We start from the raw sequence: 13,731 nt of genomic DNA on the forward strand, positions 1-13,731 counted from the left end.
CTGCCCCAGTCAGGGCACACACAAAAAACAATGAAATGCATAAATAAGTGGAACAAAAAAAGCAATGACTTTTTTCCCCTTTCTGTCCCCCTTGCTCTTCCTCTCTAAAAATTAAAAGAAGAAAGAAATGTGGTAGCCCTGACTGGTGTGGCTCTGTGGGTTCGGCGTCATTGTGCTAGCCGAGAGGTCACTGGCTTGATTCTTGGTCAGGGCACATGCCTGGGTTGCAAGCCAGGTCCCCAGTTGGAGACCACTAAGAGGTAACTGATGTTTCTCTCCATTTCTCCCTCCCTTCCACTCTCTCTAAAAATAAATAAAAATCTTATTTAAAAAATTAAAATGTAGAATCAAAACACATTCTACCAATTAACAGAGTACTGGAAGAATGTGAAGCATGATCATTGTGGATGGCAGTAAAATAAGGAGTTGGCAGGAAATGCAATTTTCACCTTAAGATGAAATGGTTTTCAGTCTTAGATTATGGGTCAGTCATTTGAAAGGAACCTCAGGTAAGAAATCAGATGTTCGTGGTTCCTACTGTGTAAAGTAACTTGTATTTTACATAAATATTACCTGATATCTGGGAATCAAAAAATATGAAGTAGGACCGTAACATGTCAGAACTTATAGGTAACATTTGTTCAGAAAGACTGCTAAAACCTATTTCAACCCAAGCTAGTCAAGTATAATTTTATTTTAGACAGTATTACTTATAAATTTAGCAAGTAATCTGACTTCACAAGAGGACAGGAGATTGCTACAGGCAAACATTGACAGCAAAGGAGTTAGAAAAATTAAAAGTTCACACAAGCATAATGAAGAAATGGCTTTATATATACACCTCCGTAACATTTAAGCATTTGCTTTGCAATGTGTTACAAAGATTTAACCATCCAAATGTCCAAGAAAAAATTTAAATTACTTGATAATCTTGCTAAGAGGACAAATGTGTGATACTTTTGAAAAAGTAATGAGCTTTAGTAACCTGGAATTTATTTGAAAATCTTACACCCATATTAAGTGAAGTGTTAGTTTAACTGTGTTTGATGGTTAATAAAATTTTGGCCAAGACCAAAGGATCCTACCACTAAGTCAATAAGTAAAAATACTAGCTAACACAAATTGTGCTATATGCCAGGCATTGTTCTAAATGTTTCTTTCATGTATTAATATACTTAATTCTGAAAACAACCCTGAGATTATTCCCAATTTATTATCTCTTTTATAGATGAGGAAAGTGATGTACAGAGATTTTTAAATAACTTGCCCAATGACATGGCTCCAGTGGCAGTACTCTTAAGGAGTAACCTATATACAGAAACCTCATCTCGACTAGTTGAGGGAAGCCAGTGAAACATATAGGTGTCTATTAGCTGGGCTGTTGCCCAACATAAAGGAAAGAGTATGGATCAAAAATAATTTTTAAAAGGTGTTACTTGATGCAGCTCATTGAAATTACCTTTGACCCACTTCATCATGGAATGAATTCCTGGTTGCCAAACTCACTTGGTTCTTTTCAGCCCTTATTTTATGATAATGTGATTGATACTATTGACCACCTGTCTCCTTAATACTCTTTCCTTGATTCTCTTTTTAAAATTTATTTTAGACAGAAGGGAGAGTGGAGAAAGAGAAACATCAATTTATTGTCCCACTTATTCATGCATTCATTGGTTGATTCTTTTTTTTTTTTTTTATTCTAAAATGGGCAGCTAACTTAAAGACCTGGATGGACAGTTTCTTTCACCCATCCATAATCTTTTCAGGGAAACTAAGTTCGAATGGAGTTTTCCATCTGAGTCATTCTCAGTATTAATAATGAGCAGATACACCCTTCTGATGGAGAGGAGCTGTATCTATCACCTAGCTTCATTAAGGCTAGGATCCTGTACCCCCGATTCAGGGAAAAGGGAAACGTTTAGGCTTTTCCCAGGTCTGAGGGAGGTTGTCTTCATGCCTGATGCTTTAGTGATGGGAATTCATGTTTTTAAAGATTTTATTTATTTATTTTTAGAGAGGGGAAGGGAGAAAGAGGGAAACATTGGTGTTCGATACAACTATCGATTGGTTGCCTCTTGCACATTCTCAAATGTGTACCTGGCCCACAACTCAGGCGTATGTCCAGGCTGGGGATTGAACTGGTGACCTTTCAATTCACAGGCCCAATCCACTAAAACACACCAGCTAGGGCCATTGGTTGATTCTAATATGTGTCCTGAACCAGAGATGAAACCTACAACCTTTGTGTATCAGGACAATGCTTTAACCAATTGAGCTATCCAGCCAAGACTCTTTCCTTGATTCTCTTTTTAAAATTTTAATCCTCAACCTATTTTTCATTGGTTTTGGAGGAGGAGGGGGAGGGAGAGGGGAAATCATTGATTGGTTGTCTTTTGTACATGCCCCAACAAGGGAATGGAACATGCATCCTAGGTATTTGCCCTGACTGGGAACTGAAACCTCAACCTTTCGGTGTACAAAATGGCGCTTCAACCAACTGAGCCATACCAGCCAGGGCTTGCTTTCTTTTTTAAATTTAAATCCTCACCTAAGGGTATATTTATTGATTTTCAAAAGAGAAAGGTGGGGAGAAGAGAGAGAGATACATCGAAAGGTTGCCTCCCATACTCACCGACTGGACTGGGGATCAACCTTGAAACCTAGGTATATGCCCTAACCTGGAATCGAACCCAAAACCTTTTGTGTGAAGAATGTTCCTCCAACCAACTGAGCCAATTGGCCAGGGACTAATTTACTTGTTTGTTTGTTTTTAGAGAGGGGAAGGGAGGGAGAGAAACATCACTGTGTGGTGCCTCTCATGCAACCCCTATTGGGGAGATGGCCCACAACCCAGGCATGTGCCCTCCTGACTGGGGATCGAACCAGTGCCCTTTAGTTCACAAACCAGAGCTCAACCCACTGAGCCACACCAACCAGGGCTTCTTTCCTTGATTCTTAACACAAAGTTTCTTGGTCCTCCTATTTCTGTACTGTTTCTTCACTGGTTTCTTTTTCTCTGCCTGCTCCATACGTGTGGCTGTTTTTCTTGGGTTCTATCCCTCTTACTAGCCAATATTACCATAGGCACTTTCCAATTTAACTTTCTCTTCTATTCCTGTTTTCTCCTTTAAATCCTTAAATAGCTAGCTCTACACTGCCAAACAGGAAACTTTTTTTACGATGTACAGAAAAATGAGAACTACTGTGGGCTGGTGAGGGGAAGTTTGAGGAAGGTAGCTCCATGCTGAACTACTCCATATGGTCATGTATATTTCAACAGATTGAGTCTCCCCCATCCTGTCCCCAAATAGCTCTGAATAAAATCCACACTACAGCCCTAGCTGGTGTGGCTCAGTGGATTGTGTGCTGGCCTGTGTACCAAGAGGTCACTAGTTTGATTCCCTGCCAGGGCACATGCCTGGGTTGTGGGCCAGGGCCCCAACTGGGGGAATGCAAAAGTCAACTGATCAATGGATCTATCACACATTGCTCTTTCTTCTCCCTCTCTTTTTCCTCCCTCCCTCTTTCTCTAAAAGTAAATAAATAAAATCTTCAAAAAAAAAAAAAGAGAGCAAAGTGATTACTTCATTTGTATATTTACTCAAAATTCAAACCTTAATACTACAGAAAAGAATGCCCTGTTTATTCTATGATTTTTCATACTCAAGGAATACTTCCACATACCCACCTCTGTTTAGCACCCACTTCCATCCAAAGCCCTGAGACCTGGCTCCTGCTTCTCTTTTTATACTGATCTCTTTGCTACCCTCTCTTTTTTTTTTTCTTTACCTCCAAATTTCCTCACCTGTATTTCCACAAAAGGAGCATGCTCTTTGACGCAAACGTGTGCTAGGAATAGTCCTTCCTATTTACCCTAGGAATTTCTACTCCTGTTTCACAAGAGATCTGTCAACCTCCTCCACTTTTTTTTTTTTTTTTTTTTTAAGGCTTATCAAGTCCTTTGCCCATTTTATTTTGGAGAGAGAGAGAGAAAGAGAAACTGTCGGTTGCCTCCTGTACTCGCGCCTACCTAGAGGTGATGGAACTGCAATCCAGGAATGAGCCCTGAGCCCGAATCAAACTCCCGACATTTCAAAAGTGCAACCTTTCGGTTTAAGAGAGGTTGCTCCAACGGACTTAGCCACACCGGCCAGGGCAGCCTCTCCACTTTGTGGCTATTGCCCTTCATCTTTAGGTGACCCAAATTTATCCCCTCCTCCTTCGTGCAGCCACTCAACCAGGACGCATCACACTTGACCGCATTGTTTGCTCCTCTTTCTTGAAAGGGAGCTCCTAAGTCTAATTAATGTCTCTTCAATGCCTAGCACACATCTAATCTATTAATGACATTAATTTCCTTCATTGTACAACGTTAAGTGATAGAGAATTCTGTCCGGATTCCTGACCTGCTGAGCTGTCTCGTAAGCTTCCAGTCTCACCACTGCAAAAGAGATACAGTGCTTTGTCTCTTAAAGAAAGCTCCTGACTTCGCCAAGGTCACCGTCAGTGCTGCTTCACGACGAAACCATTTCCCTAACTTCCGCCCCTGAAACTGTCATCCAGCTCAAGGTCCTACCTAAGGAGAGAGCCCAAGGGCAGCCAGACAGCCCACGTGCTGCCCAACAGGAAGTCGGCCCTTCTCCTAAACGTAGTTCCGCCAAATACAGCCTTCGACTGACATCCCAGTTGTCCAATTATGTTTTGAGGCTCTGAGGGTTGCACCTAGCCTGACAATGTCCAGTAAAAAAAAGGAATTCAGATTAGCACCAATTTTGACCAACGGTTGAAACGATGAGAGATCACTAACCTATAGAAACAGCTCTGAGAATGATGAGCAGTAAATTCATCCAATGGATGTGCCTACTGCAGAGTAGGCCTCGCCCCAATCGCCGTGGTGTTGGCGGCTGCTAACGCTGTTGCGTTCAGTCTCCACCCGGACTCCGCCATGTTGGGTCTTGTGGGTCGTGTGGCCGCAGTCTCGGCCTCCGGGGCTTTGCGGGGACTCAGCCCTGCAGCGCCTTTACCCCAAGCTCAGCTCTTACTGCGGGCCGCCCCGGCAGCACTCCAGCCTGGTAAGTTCCTTTTTCTAGGAGCTGGGATTGTCTCTACCGCCCCATGACCTTGAGCCCGGGGCCGATTGTCTCTCGGGCCTAAGGTATACGGTGCTAGAAGGACGCCAGGGCCAGCCAGCTTCCTGCTCTTTAACGGCTGGAGAACAAGAACGGTTCACCCATGAGCTTTTTCCCGATCTAATTCCGTCTCATTTAGGAAAATGGGGGTGCAGTGACCTTCACATGAAATGGGGTGCACCGAGGTCTCGCATAATGGAGTTTTGTGCATGAGGTTGGAAGATTGTGCAGGCGCTTTCTGGTTTCTGCGCTGCCCTTTCTCTGGACACGCCTTCCTCGCAAACGGAAGGAGACCGGGCCTGGCCTGAATTCACCAGCCCTTGTGGGTTAAGTCCGATCTTCCAGAGACCTTTAATTGCCCTGACCCCCCTCTTTCCAACATTTTTTTTGTCTGTTAGCCAGAGACTATGCCGCCCAAACATCTCCTTCGCCAAAGGCAGGAGCCGCCACTGGGCGCATCGTGGCTGTCATCGGTGCAGTGGTGGACGTCCAGTTCGATGAGGGCCTACCACCCATCCTAAATGCTCTAGAGGTGCAAGGCAGGGAGACCAGGCTGGTTTTGGAGGTGGCCCAGCATTTGGGTAAGTACAATTTGTTAGGAATATTAAAGAGTTTTTTTAGCCCAAATATTTCCCATACCAGGCTATCTTCCTTCTATGATGATTTTACCAAAATGACTTTCGTTCTTCTGAGTTTGCTGAAGCCACATTTAGGTACTGAGAAGGAAAGGAGTCTTGGTTAATTTAGGTCTTTCATGCCACCTACACTTCATTAAATACCATGAGGTCACCTTATTTTTACGCATCACCTTGCAGCAATGCCTTTATCTAACAGGTGAGAGCACAGTAAGGACCATTGCCATGGATGGTACAGAAGGCTTGGTTAGAGGCCAGAAGGTCCTGGATTCTGGTGCACCCATCAAAATTCCCGTTGGTCCTGAAACCTTGGGCAGAATTATGAATGTCATTGGAGAACCTATCGATGAGAGAGGCCCCATCAAAACCAAACAGTAAGGATCCCTCTTGCTGCATCTACACACAGGAACAGCTTTTTGTTGAAGTTTTATACATTAGTTAACACCTTATAGAATGGCAGAATATTCCTGTGGAGAATGCTTGAAATACTGAAATATTCAGTTATTAAAGTCACACAATGCAGTATCTTCTGAAGAAAATTAAAGATGCAGAAATTCTGATCGTAAAAAACTTGCTATTCAGGACTCAAGTTGATTACTTAGTGAGTTTTTTTTTGTTTTTTTTAATTTAAAGATTTTATTTACTTTTAGAGGGAAGGGAGGGAGAAAGAGAGGGGGAGAAACATCAGTGTGGGAGAGATAACATCAATGGGTTGCCTCGTGCATGCCCCCAACTGGAGCAACCCAGGCATGTGCCCTGACTGGGAATTGAACCAGCAACCTTTCAGTTCTCAAGCCATTGCCCAGTCCAGTGAGCCATACTAGCCAAGGCTATTTAAGTTTCAGTACCAGTGGTTTATATTGTGGGGTTTCTAGAAATTAACTGCATTTGCCATGTATAATGCTTACTCTTATTTTCTCCCCCAAAGTTGGGCAAAATGCACATTATACATGGCAAAATACAGTGTATATCATATATTTCTCATTGGTATGTGAAGGGGTGCTATTAATTTAGGACTCATTAAGAGGAAAATCTTTCTGGAAGTTAGTCAGAAAAAAGGACTGTTGCATCCCAAGATATGAAATCCCTTTGTAAGAGGAGATGAGATTGAGTAAAGGGTTAGACTTGAAAATTGAGAGGAATCCTTCAACAGGATGAGTAGACACTGATCTCTTCTGCCTTTGCAGATTTGCACCTATTCATGCCGAAGCTCCTGAATTCATGGAGATGAGTGTTGAGCAGGAGATTTTGGTTACTGGTATCAAGGTTGTGGATCTCTTGGCTCCCTATGCGAAGGGTGGCAAAATTGGTATGTCAGTGGTGGGTACATATTTTCCAAACCTAACACAGGGAGAAAAAAAATCCTACCATAGTATGAGTGTGTACTGTCCCTCGCTGATAAGTAGCTTCTGACTTTCGTTCTTCTGAGTGTGCTGAAGCCAGATGCCATTTTTGAGAAGGAAAAAAATCTAAAAAGCTTTTTTTTTTTTTTTTTTTAGTTTGCTTCTTAGGAACACAGAACTTTTAACTATTCTTTTTTTATTTTCTCAACCTCTCCCAGGGCTCTTTGGTGGTGCGGGAGTTGGCAAGACTGTACTGATCATGGAGTTAATCAACAATGTTGCCAAAGCCCATGGTGGTTATTCTGTGTTTGCTGGTGTTGGTGAGAGAACCCGTGAGGGCAATGACTTGTACCATGAAATGATTGAGTCTGGTGTTATCAACCTAAAAGATGCTACCTCCAAGGTGAGCACTGAATTGATGTCCATATAGTCAGTACACTACAAAATCACTGTAGTTGACTGTGTTGCTAGCTGAAGCCATGGTTTTTGTTTGCATTTTGGTGTCCTAGGATCTGCGAAGGGAATTCCTGTCAGTGTTTCCCCTCCAATTTCTAATACACTAGTGCAGATTTCCCCCCCTTTTTAACATTAGATTAAATTTCTAGGCTTTTTATGGTAGCTAGACCTATCATTTGAAAGCTTATTTTGGGGGAAGTTGGATGTGGTTCATATGTCTCATAACCCTATTTTGTGCCTTCATTTACAGTTAATTTTCTTCCTACTACCTCAGTAAATTAGACTTTTACCTCATTAATTCAAGAAATTATCTTGTGTTTTAAACTGCAGCTCTAAAAAGGAAACGAAATTTGTGAATAAAAACATTAACATCTTCTGAGGAGAGTTTTTTTGAAATAGTTTAGCTGTTTGGAGATCTTAGGTATATGACTTCAGTACTCTTCTGCCAGGTTTTCCTTTTTCTTTTTTGCTAGGGGAGATTGCAAATGCAGTTCCCCGCAACCTCACATTATATAGTTGAGTTTCCCACATTTGGATAAGGCAGCCTTCAGAGCCTGCATACATAAACCCTGAGCTCCCTATTCAGATTTTCTGGTTGTGTATGATTATTCACAGGTAGCGCTGGTGTATGGTCAAATGAATGAACCTCCTGGTGCTCGTGCTCGGGTTGCTCTGACTGGACTGACTGTGGCCGAATACTTCAGAGACCAAGAAGGTCAAGATGTACTGCTGTTTATTGATAACATTTTCCGCTTCACCCAGGCTGGCTCAGAGGTAAGAGAGAAAGCTTGAGAGGGCCTGCTTGGTTCATTCGAGCTTTCTATGGGATGGTGCAGGTGAGGCTAAAGATGCAGACACCTAACACTTTTTGTGCTCTACCTCCCCCACCCCTACTGCCCTACCAGGTGTCTGCTTTATTGGGAAGAATCCCTTCTGCTGTAGGCTATCAGCCTACCCTGGCCACTGATATGGGTACCATGCAGGAAAGGATCACCACCACCAAGAAGGGATCTATCACTTCTGTACAGGTAAGAACAGTGAAATAAATGAAGGTCTAATTTGTATATAGGCATGTACAAAATATATAAAAGGCATGTATAAAAAGGCAGTATAAAACCTAGTTAACTTACATTTCAAGAGGTTTTTAACTGGGTTCATGTGCTCCCTAAAATAATGGGTAAGATTTTGTGTGTTCATGCTAAAACTGCTAAAAGGTTAAGAAACATTCATATAAAGCAATTGAAGGTATACATGGAAATGTAGATCACAAAGTAGTGGTTTCCAGCCTGAAGGGGAGTCTGTGGAACTACATGGAAATTGAATGGTAAGTAGTTTTGGGTTAATATACTACACTTTTTCAAGTGTTTACAGATGGTATGTATAGTAAAATCTGAAAATGTGTCTAAGTTGAGTAGTAATTTGAATGATCCCTAGTGAACTATTATAGTGGTGCAAGGTTTTTTAGTTTTAATTTTTTTATTCTACAGAGGGGAAGGGAGGGAGAAAGGGCGAGATTGATCAGTTGTCTCTTTTAAATATATATATATATATATATTGATTATGCTATTACAGTTGTCCCATTTTCCTCTTCACTCCCCTCCCCCCACACACCCTCTCCCATCCACATCCCCCCCTCTTTAGTTCATGTCCATGTGTCAAGTTCTTGGCTTCTTGATCAGTTGCCTCTTGTATGTGTCTCTACTGGGGGCTGAACCTTTAACTCAGAAAGTGGCTATGACTACTGTAGAGTTAAAATGTATGAAATAATTAAAATGTAGGATGAAAAGCAAAAGGACTATGAAAATTCTTTCATCACAGTTTATAAGGATCAGATAATCTGTGAACTCAGCATCTATTACAGGTGGTAAAAAGGCTCTTTTGAGGTAGACTCTTGAATGCTAAGAAGCTGGAGTGAGAATGGGGAGAGTTCAGAAGGGGGATGGTTTGAGTAGAATTACTTGGCTTTCTGTTGCTCCTCATGGCTTCTTAACTCACTTTAGGCCATCTACGTGCCTGCTGATGACTTGACTGATCCTGCCCCTGCCACTACCTTTGCGCATTTGGATGCTACTACTGTGCTGTCCCGTGCTATTGCTGAACTGGGCATCTACCCAGCTGTGGATCCTCTAGACTCCACGTCTCGCATCATGGATCCCAACATTGTTGGCAGTGAGCATTACGATGTTGCCCGTGGGGTACAAAAGATCCTACAGGTGAGTATTATTTCAGGTGAGATTTGTGTCCATAAAATTATACAGAGGGAATTTGGGGACTATATTAGGACCACATTTTTCCTGGTGACTTGAATGATTTGCTTTAGAGCAAGGAAGGATGAGACAAGCAGTTTCTAGTGGTGGTTAATGGGGTCACTTGGGTTTCCAGGTACTTGGTCTTTGGAATCCAGTTTTCTCTAAGAGTACCAGACTAGAAGTAGGAAGAACAAGACACCGATCTTAGCTGAGGGCTCTCATGATCACCCCAAGTCTGTTACTTTTCCTCCACTAACTTCTTGCACAGATAAAGTGAGATAAGGTGCTAAAATGCTTTGTACAAAGCGTGGTGTGAATGTAAGGTGATAGTAACGCTTGGGTTTTTGTCCAAATTAAAAGATTGTAAATATTTACTCCAGGCTCTCTTGTTTTCTCAATAGGACTACAAATCCCTCCAGGATATCATCGCCATCCTGGGTATGGATGAACTTTCTGAGGAAGACAAGTTGACTGTGTCGCGTGCACGGAAAATACAGCGTTTCTTGTCTCAGCCATTCCAGGTTGCTGAGGTCTTCACAGGTCATATGGGGAAGCTGGTGCCCTTGAAGGAGACCATCAAAGGATTCCAGCAGATTTTGGCAGGTGAGATGTCCAGTGTAAATCTGAACATAAATGGCAAAAAAAACCTGAATTGTCTTGAATGCTTGTGGTGCTGTGTTCCCATTTTAGTAGCCATCAAACCATATATAAATATATTGTCCTAATTACATAATGTTGAAAAATAAAAACAAGCTATTTCCCTTTAATTTTCTCTGGAAAGACTCTACTTCTGAGAGGGTGACATGTTATTACTTGATTCTTGTCAGCCTACACTTACTGTGTTCAGTGTCAGCTACTCTTCTAAGTGAGCTAACAATATCCTTAGGAAGAACGTATTATTGTTTTACAAATTAGGAGACTTACAGCACAGTTCCAATGTCACACAGCCAAAGTAGGGAGTAAGAATTTGAACCCAGGTTATGTGGCTTGTTCTTAATCCATGCTCTCTATCAGGTCTTATAAATTGGATTTGTGAGGGAAGTTTGTTTAGAAAAGATTTCTTAGATGACATGTATTCACCACATTCTGATGGATGACCTCAAGTTGTAAGGTGTGTAACACTGCAGAAAGTTGATGTCCCTCCACTTCTCACCAGTTGGATTTTTCTTTTGTTTTTCCCCCTACAGGTGAATATGACCATCTCCCAGAACAGGCCTTCTATATGGTGGGACCCATTGAAGAAGCTGTGGCAAAAGCCGATAAGCTGGCTGAGGAGCATTCATGAGGGGATCCTAGCACTTTTCTTCCAAGCTGTCCCCCTCCTTGTCCCTAATCCAAAAAATTCAGTTTTCTCTGTAAGCCACATGAAAGCCGTGATTGAAGACATTATGTTTTGTCTGAAGAGTATTTAAGATTTACAATAAAATGTACATGCCTCCAAATCTGTTTTTCTTGGGCCTAACCATATAGCCAATAGTAATTTTAGAGTGGCCAGCCACAAAAACAGCACAAAGTAGGCCATATGTTTGAAATGGGTTGTCCAAAAAAAAAAAAAAAAAAAGCCATTGTCTTGGATTGGTGAACTGTGGGTCTTGTTGGAAGTGCACATTGGGAAAAATGGTTGAGATTTAGAAATAACTGCTGTTCTAAAACAAGGCAAGGGTTAATAATAAATGAACAAAGAATTTCATTTTTAAGAAATGGTCTGAAGGGTTAATGCTGATATGTGCAAAAATTTAGTCAAAAGGGCTTCATAGGCCTTCATTTTTTTTCTTGGGCTTTTTTTTACCCCACCCCCCCAAGTGTTCTCCCTGATTTATATTTGGTAAAGCCTTGACTTGTGTGTGATGGCTTGAAGAAATGAAGGGTATAAAATGCCATGGAGCCTATCCTGAGCTCTGCTAAGATCCCTTACTAAAGTTGAGGAGAGACTGGTGTGTTGCATAAGAGCAATTTTCAGGGTTGCTGGCCTTGGGCTACTGAACTATAATAATGGAATTCCGTCTTCGTTTTATGTCATTAAAAGGTGCGGGATTAGAATAGTCAAAAGTACACCCGTTTCAGTTTGAAACAAGTACCAGTTACAGTGCAAAGTCGGATTTGGTGCCAGACCCACTACTTCCCTCTGGTGGTAGGACTGGAGACTGCAAGAACTGATCTCACCATTTTGAAATCCTTGAAGGCCATTTGCTGGGACGTGGTTCTTAGCTAATGACTGTTTACAAACCAGCTGGGGCTTTTGTCCTGAGGAGGAGTCTGCATCTATAAGCCCCACCCCCGAGGTTTAGAAGCTGGGCGGGGACAAACATCCCAGTTCCGAGGCCCCTGGGGGCTGAAGGTTGGGGAGGGACCTTGGGAGAGGCGCCAGGGGTGGGGTAGCGGCCTCTAAGTTTCCTCCCATCGGCCTTATGACGTCCTTGGCTCCACTCTTCTGTGTTATGTTCTGGACGGAAGGTGGAGCCCCTGAGCCGCCTGTGCCCAGTATTTCGCCCCCAGAAAAACCTGGATTTGGGGAAATGCTGAGTTATGGAGGTAGGGGGCATTAGGTCCTTAGTCTAGAGTGGATATGAAGCTGGTTCAGAAGGCTCAAGGGTATTGCTCAGCCTTTCCTATTTCTCTTTCCTGGGTTATCCAGAGGCAGACCTGGGAACTGTGATCCTAAAGGTTATTTGTATCCCACCACCCCTGCCTCTCAGACGTTCATATCTCTCAGCATTCATCGAGAACCTTCTCCCTCTTACTAGCTGCAACTAGTTATTTCCTTCCCTCTTTACCACTCTATTTTTCTACCACGCCATTGGAGTGTCAACACAGATCTAACCTTCCTCCATATTTCTCCTGGTTCTGCCCTGTCCTCGCCTCCTCCTCCCTTCTCCACCCAGAGAAAGCCCCGCCCTTCCCTCCTCCCTCTCCACCCCAGTCTGTCACACAGGGACATCACCCTACAGCAGTTCAGGCTGTGGTTTGCAGGAAGCATACATTGGCTTTTTGATTCGTGCTAGTTCCCAGCTCAGTTTGGGAGGCTCTAACGCCAGACTTCACGTGAAGGGGGAACCAAGGTCGGTGAGGAGCTGGGTGGTCCCAGCCCTGGAGCCCTGCCAGCCTGACATGGGTAAGTTTGAGGACCAGCCCCCGGGAAGGCCTGAGGGATGCCTGCCTCCCTCTCTGGCTGACTCAGCAGGGGTGGGGCCTAACCTTTGCTCTTTTGGGGGGTGAAGGAGGAGAAAAGGGACCATAGGGGTACAGAGCTCAGCCGGTGAGGCTGCCGAGCACAGGATCATGAGCATTTGCAAGCTCCAGCTCCAAGGAAGAGCCTGAGACTCTCCACCTCACAACCCCCTCCCCCATTACCCAGCCCCTTGCTCCTTCCCATTTAAGCTACAAAGATTCAAGTAATATTTCACAGTACACAATGCTACCCCTCCCCGAAAAGTAAAGGCCGTTTTTGGTAGGTCTTTACTCCCCCTAATTTCTCCCAGGCCTTTTAAGTCCCTGTTTTCTCTCCTCCCCCACCCTGACCCACCACCAGGTGGGGGCTGCACTGAGCAGCTGTTTCCTGTTGCCCCAGAGGTTGCTGCAAGGGTGGTGGTGGTTGGGGGAAAACTGAACCTGAATAAAGCCGATTCTCACGGTCCCACTAGGGCTGCTATAGGCGGCCCCCCACGCCCCAGTCACTGACAACACTGGGTGAGAGGCAAGATTGTGGTTGAAGGGCCTAGGCAGTCTTTACCGTCGTGGCTTCCTCACTCCACAGGCTTTTAAACTTGGGTAGTGCCGGGGGAAGGAGCCTGGCAGGCCTTTCTACAGCTGTAGGGATGGAGATCTGAGGAGCCGAAACATAGGAAACCTGTTCACCTAGTAGGGCCGCTGTGCGTTACCCGCAGCAGGATAGGCCTTGATTTCCCTCTCCGGCATTTCC

The 13,731-nt window shown here is 43.5% G+C and overlaps 2 protein-coding genes and 2 non-coding genes across 5 annotated transcripts in view; all 4 read left to right on the forward strand.

Annotated features, from left to right (window-relative positions):
• Positions 1–4,913: 4,913 nt before the first annotated feature.
• On the forward strand, positions 4,914–11,254 carry ATP5F1B (ATP synthase F1 subunit beta). Its single transcript, XM_045829811.1, has 10 exons — positions 4,914–5,072; positions 5,528–5,710; positions 5,964–6,138; positions 6,952–7,073; positions 7,326–7,510; positions 8,179–8,337; positions 8,469–8,591; positions 9,564–9,776; positions 10,214–10,415; positions 11,000–11,254. The coding sequence occupies exons 1-10, from the start codon at positions 4,946–4,948 to the stop codon at positions 11,095–11,097; spliced, it is 1,587 nt and encodes a 528-aa protein (XP_045685767.1). The 5' UTR covers positions 4,914–4,945; the 3' UTR covers positions 11,098–11,254.
• Positions 5,780–5,854, forward strand: LOC123813136. The gene has a single exon (XR_006784652.1). It is a non-coding gene; the product is annotated as a small nucleolar RNA SNORD59 (small nucleolar RNA).
• Positions 7,155–7,225, forward strand: LOC123813137. The gene has a single exon (XR_006784653.1). It is a non-coding gene; the product is annotated as a small nucleolar RNA SNORD59 (small nucleolar RNA).
• Positions 11,255–12,745: 1,491 nt separating the features above from the next.
• Positions 12,746–13,731, forward strand: part of BAZ2A (bromodomain adjacent to zinc finger domain 2A) — a 36,006-nt gene continuing 35,020 nt past the window's right edge. For both annotated transcript variants that reach the window (XM_045828992.1, XM_045828995.1), the window contains exon 1: positions 12,746–12,924. The gene's annotated coding sequence lies outside the window, so the exon portion shown is untranslated. The remainder of the gene's footprint in view (positions 12,925–13,731) is intronic.

Source organism: Phyllostomus hastatus, unplaced genomic scaffold (assembly GCF_019186645.2).
Source record: "Phyllostomus hastatus isolate PE091 unplaced genomic scaffold, TTU_PhHast_1.1 phas_scaffold_93, whole genome shotgun sequence".
In the NCBI taxonomy this organism is placed as follows: Eukaryota; Metazoa; Chordata; class Mammalia; order Chiroptera; family Phyllostomidae; genus Phyllostomus; species Phyllostomus hastatus.

Bases quoted from the DNA above. Each gene is read 5' to 3' on its own strand.
- ATP5F1B (XM_045829811.1), top strand. From the start codon at position 4,946: ATGTTGGGTCTTGTGGGTCGTGTGGCCGCAGTCTCGGCCTCCGGGGCT. The intron at 9,777-10,213 runs GTGAGTATTATT...TTTTCTCAATAG, and splicing joins GGGTACAAAAGATCCTACAG to GACTACAAATCCCTCCAGGA. The intron at 10,416-10,999 runs GTGAGATGTCCA...TTCCCCCTACAG, and splicing joins ATTCCAGCAGATTTTGGCAG to GTGAATATGACCATCTCCCA.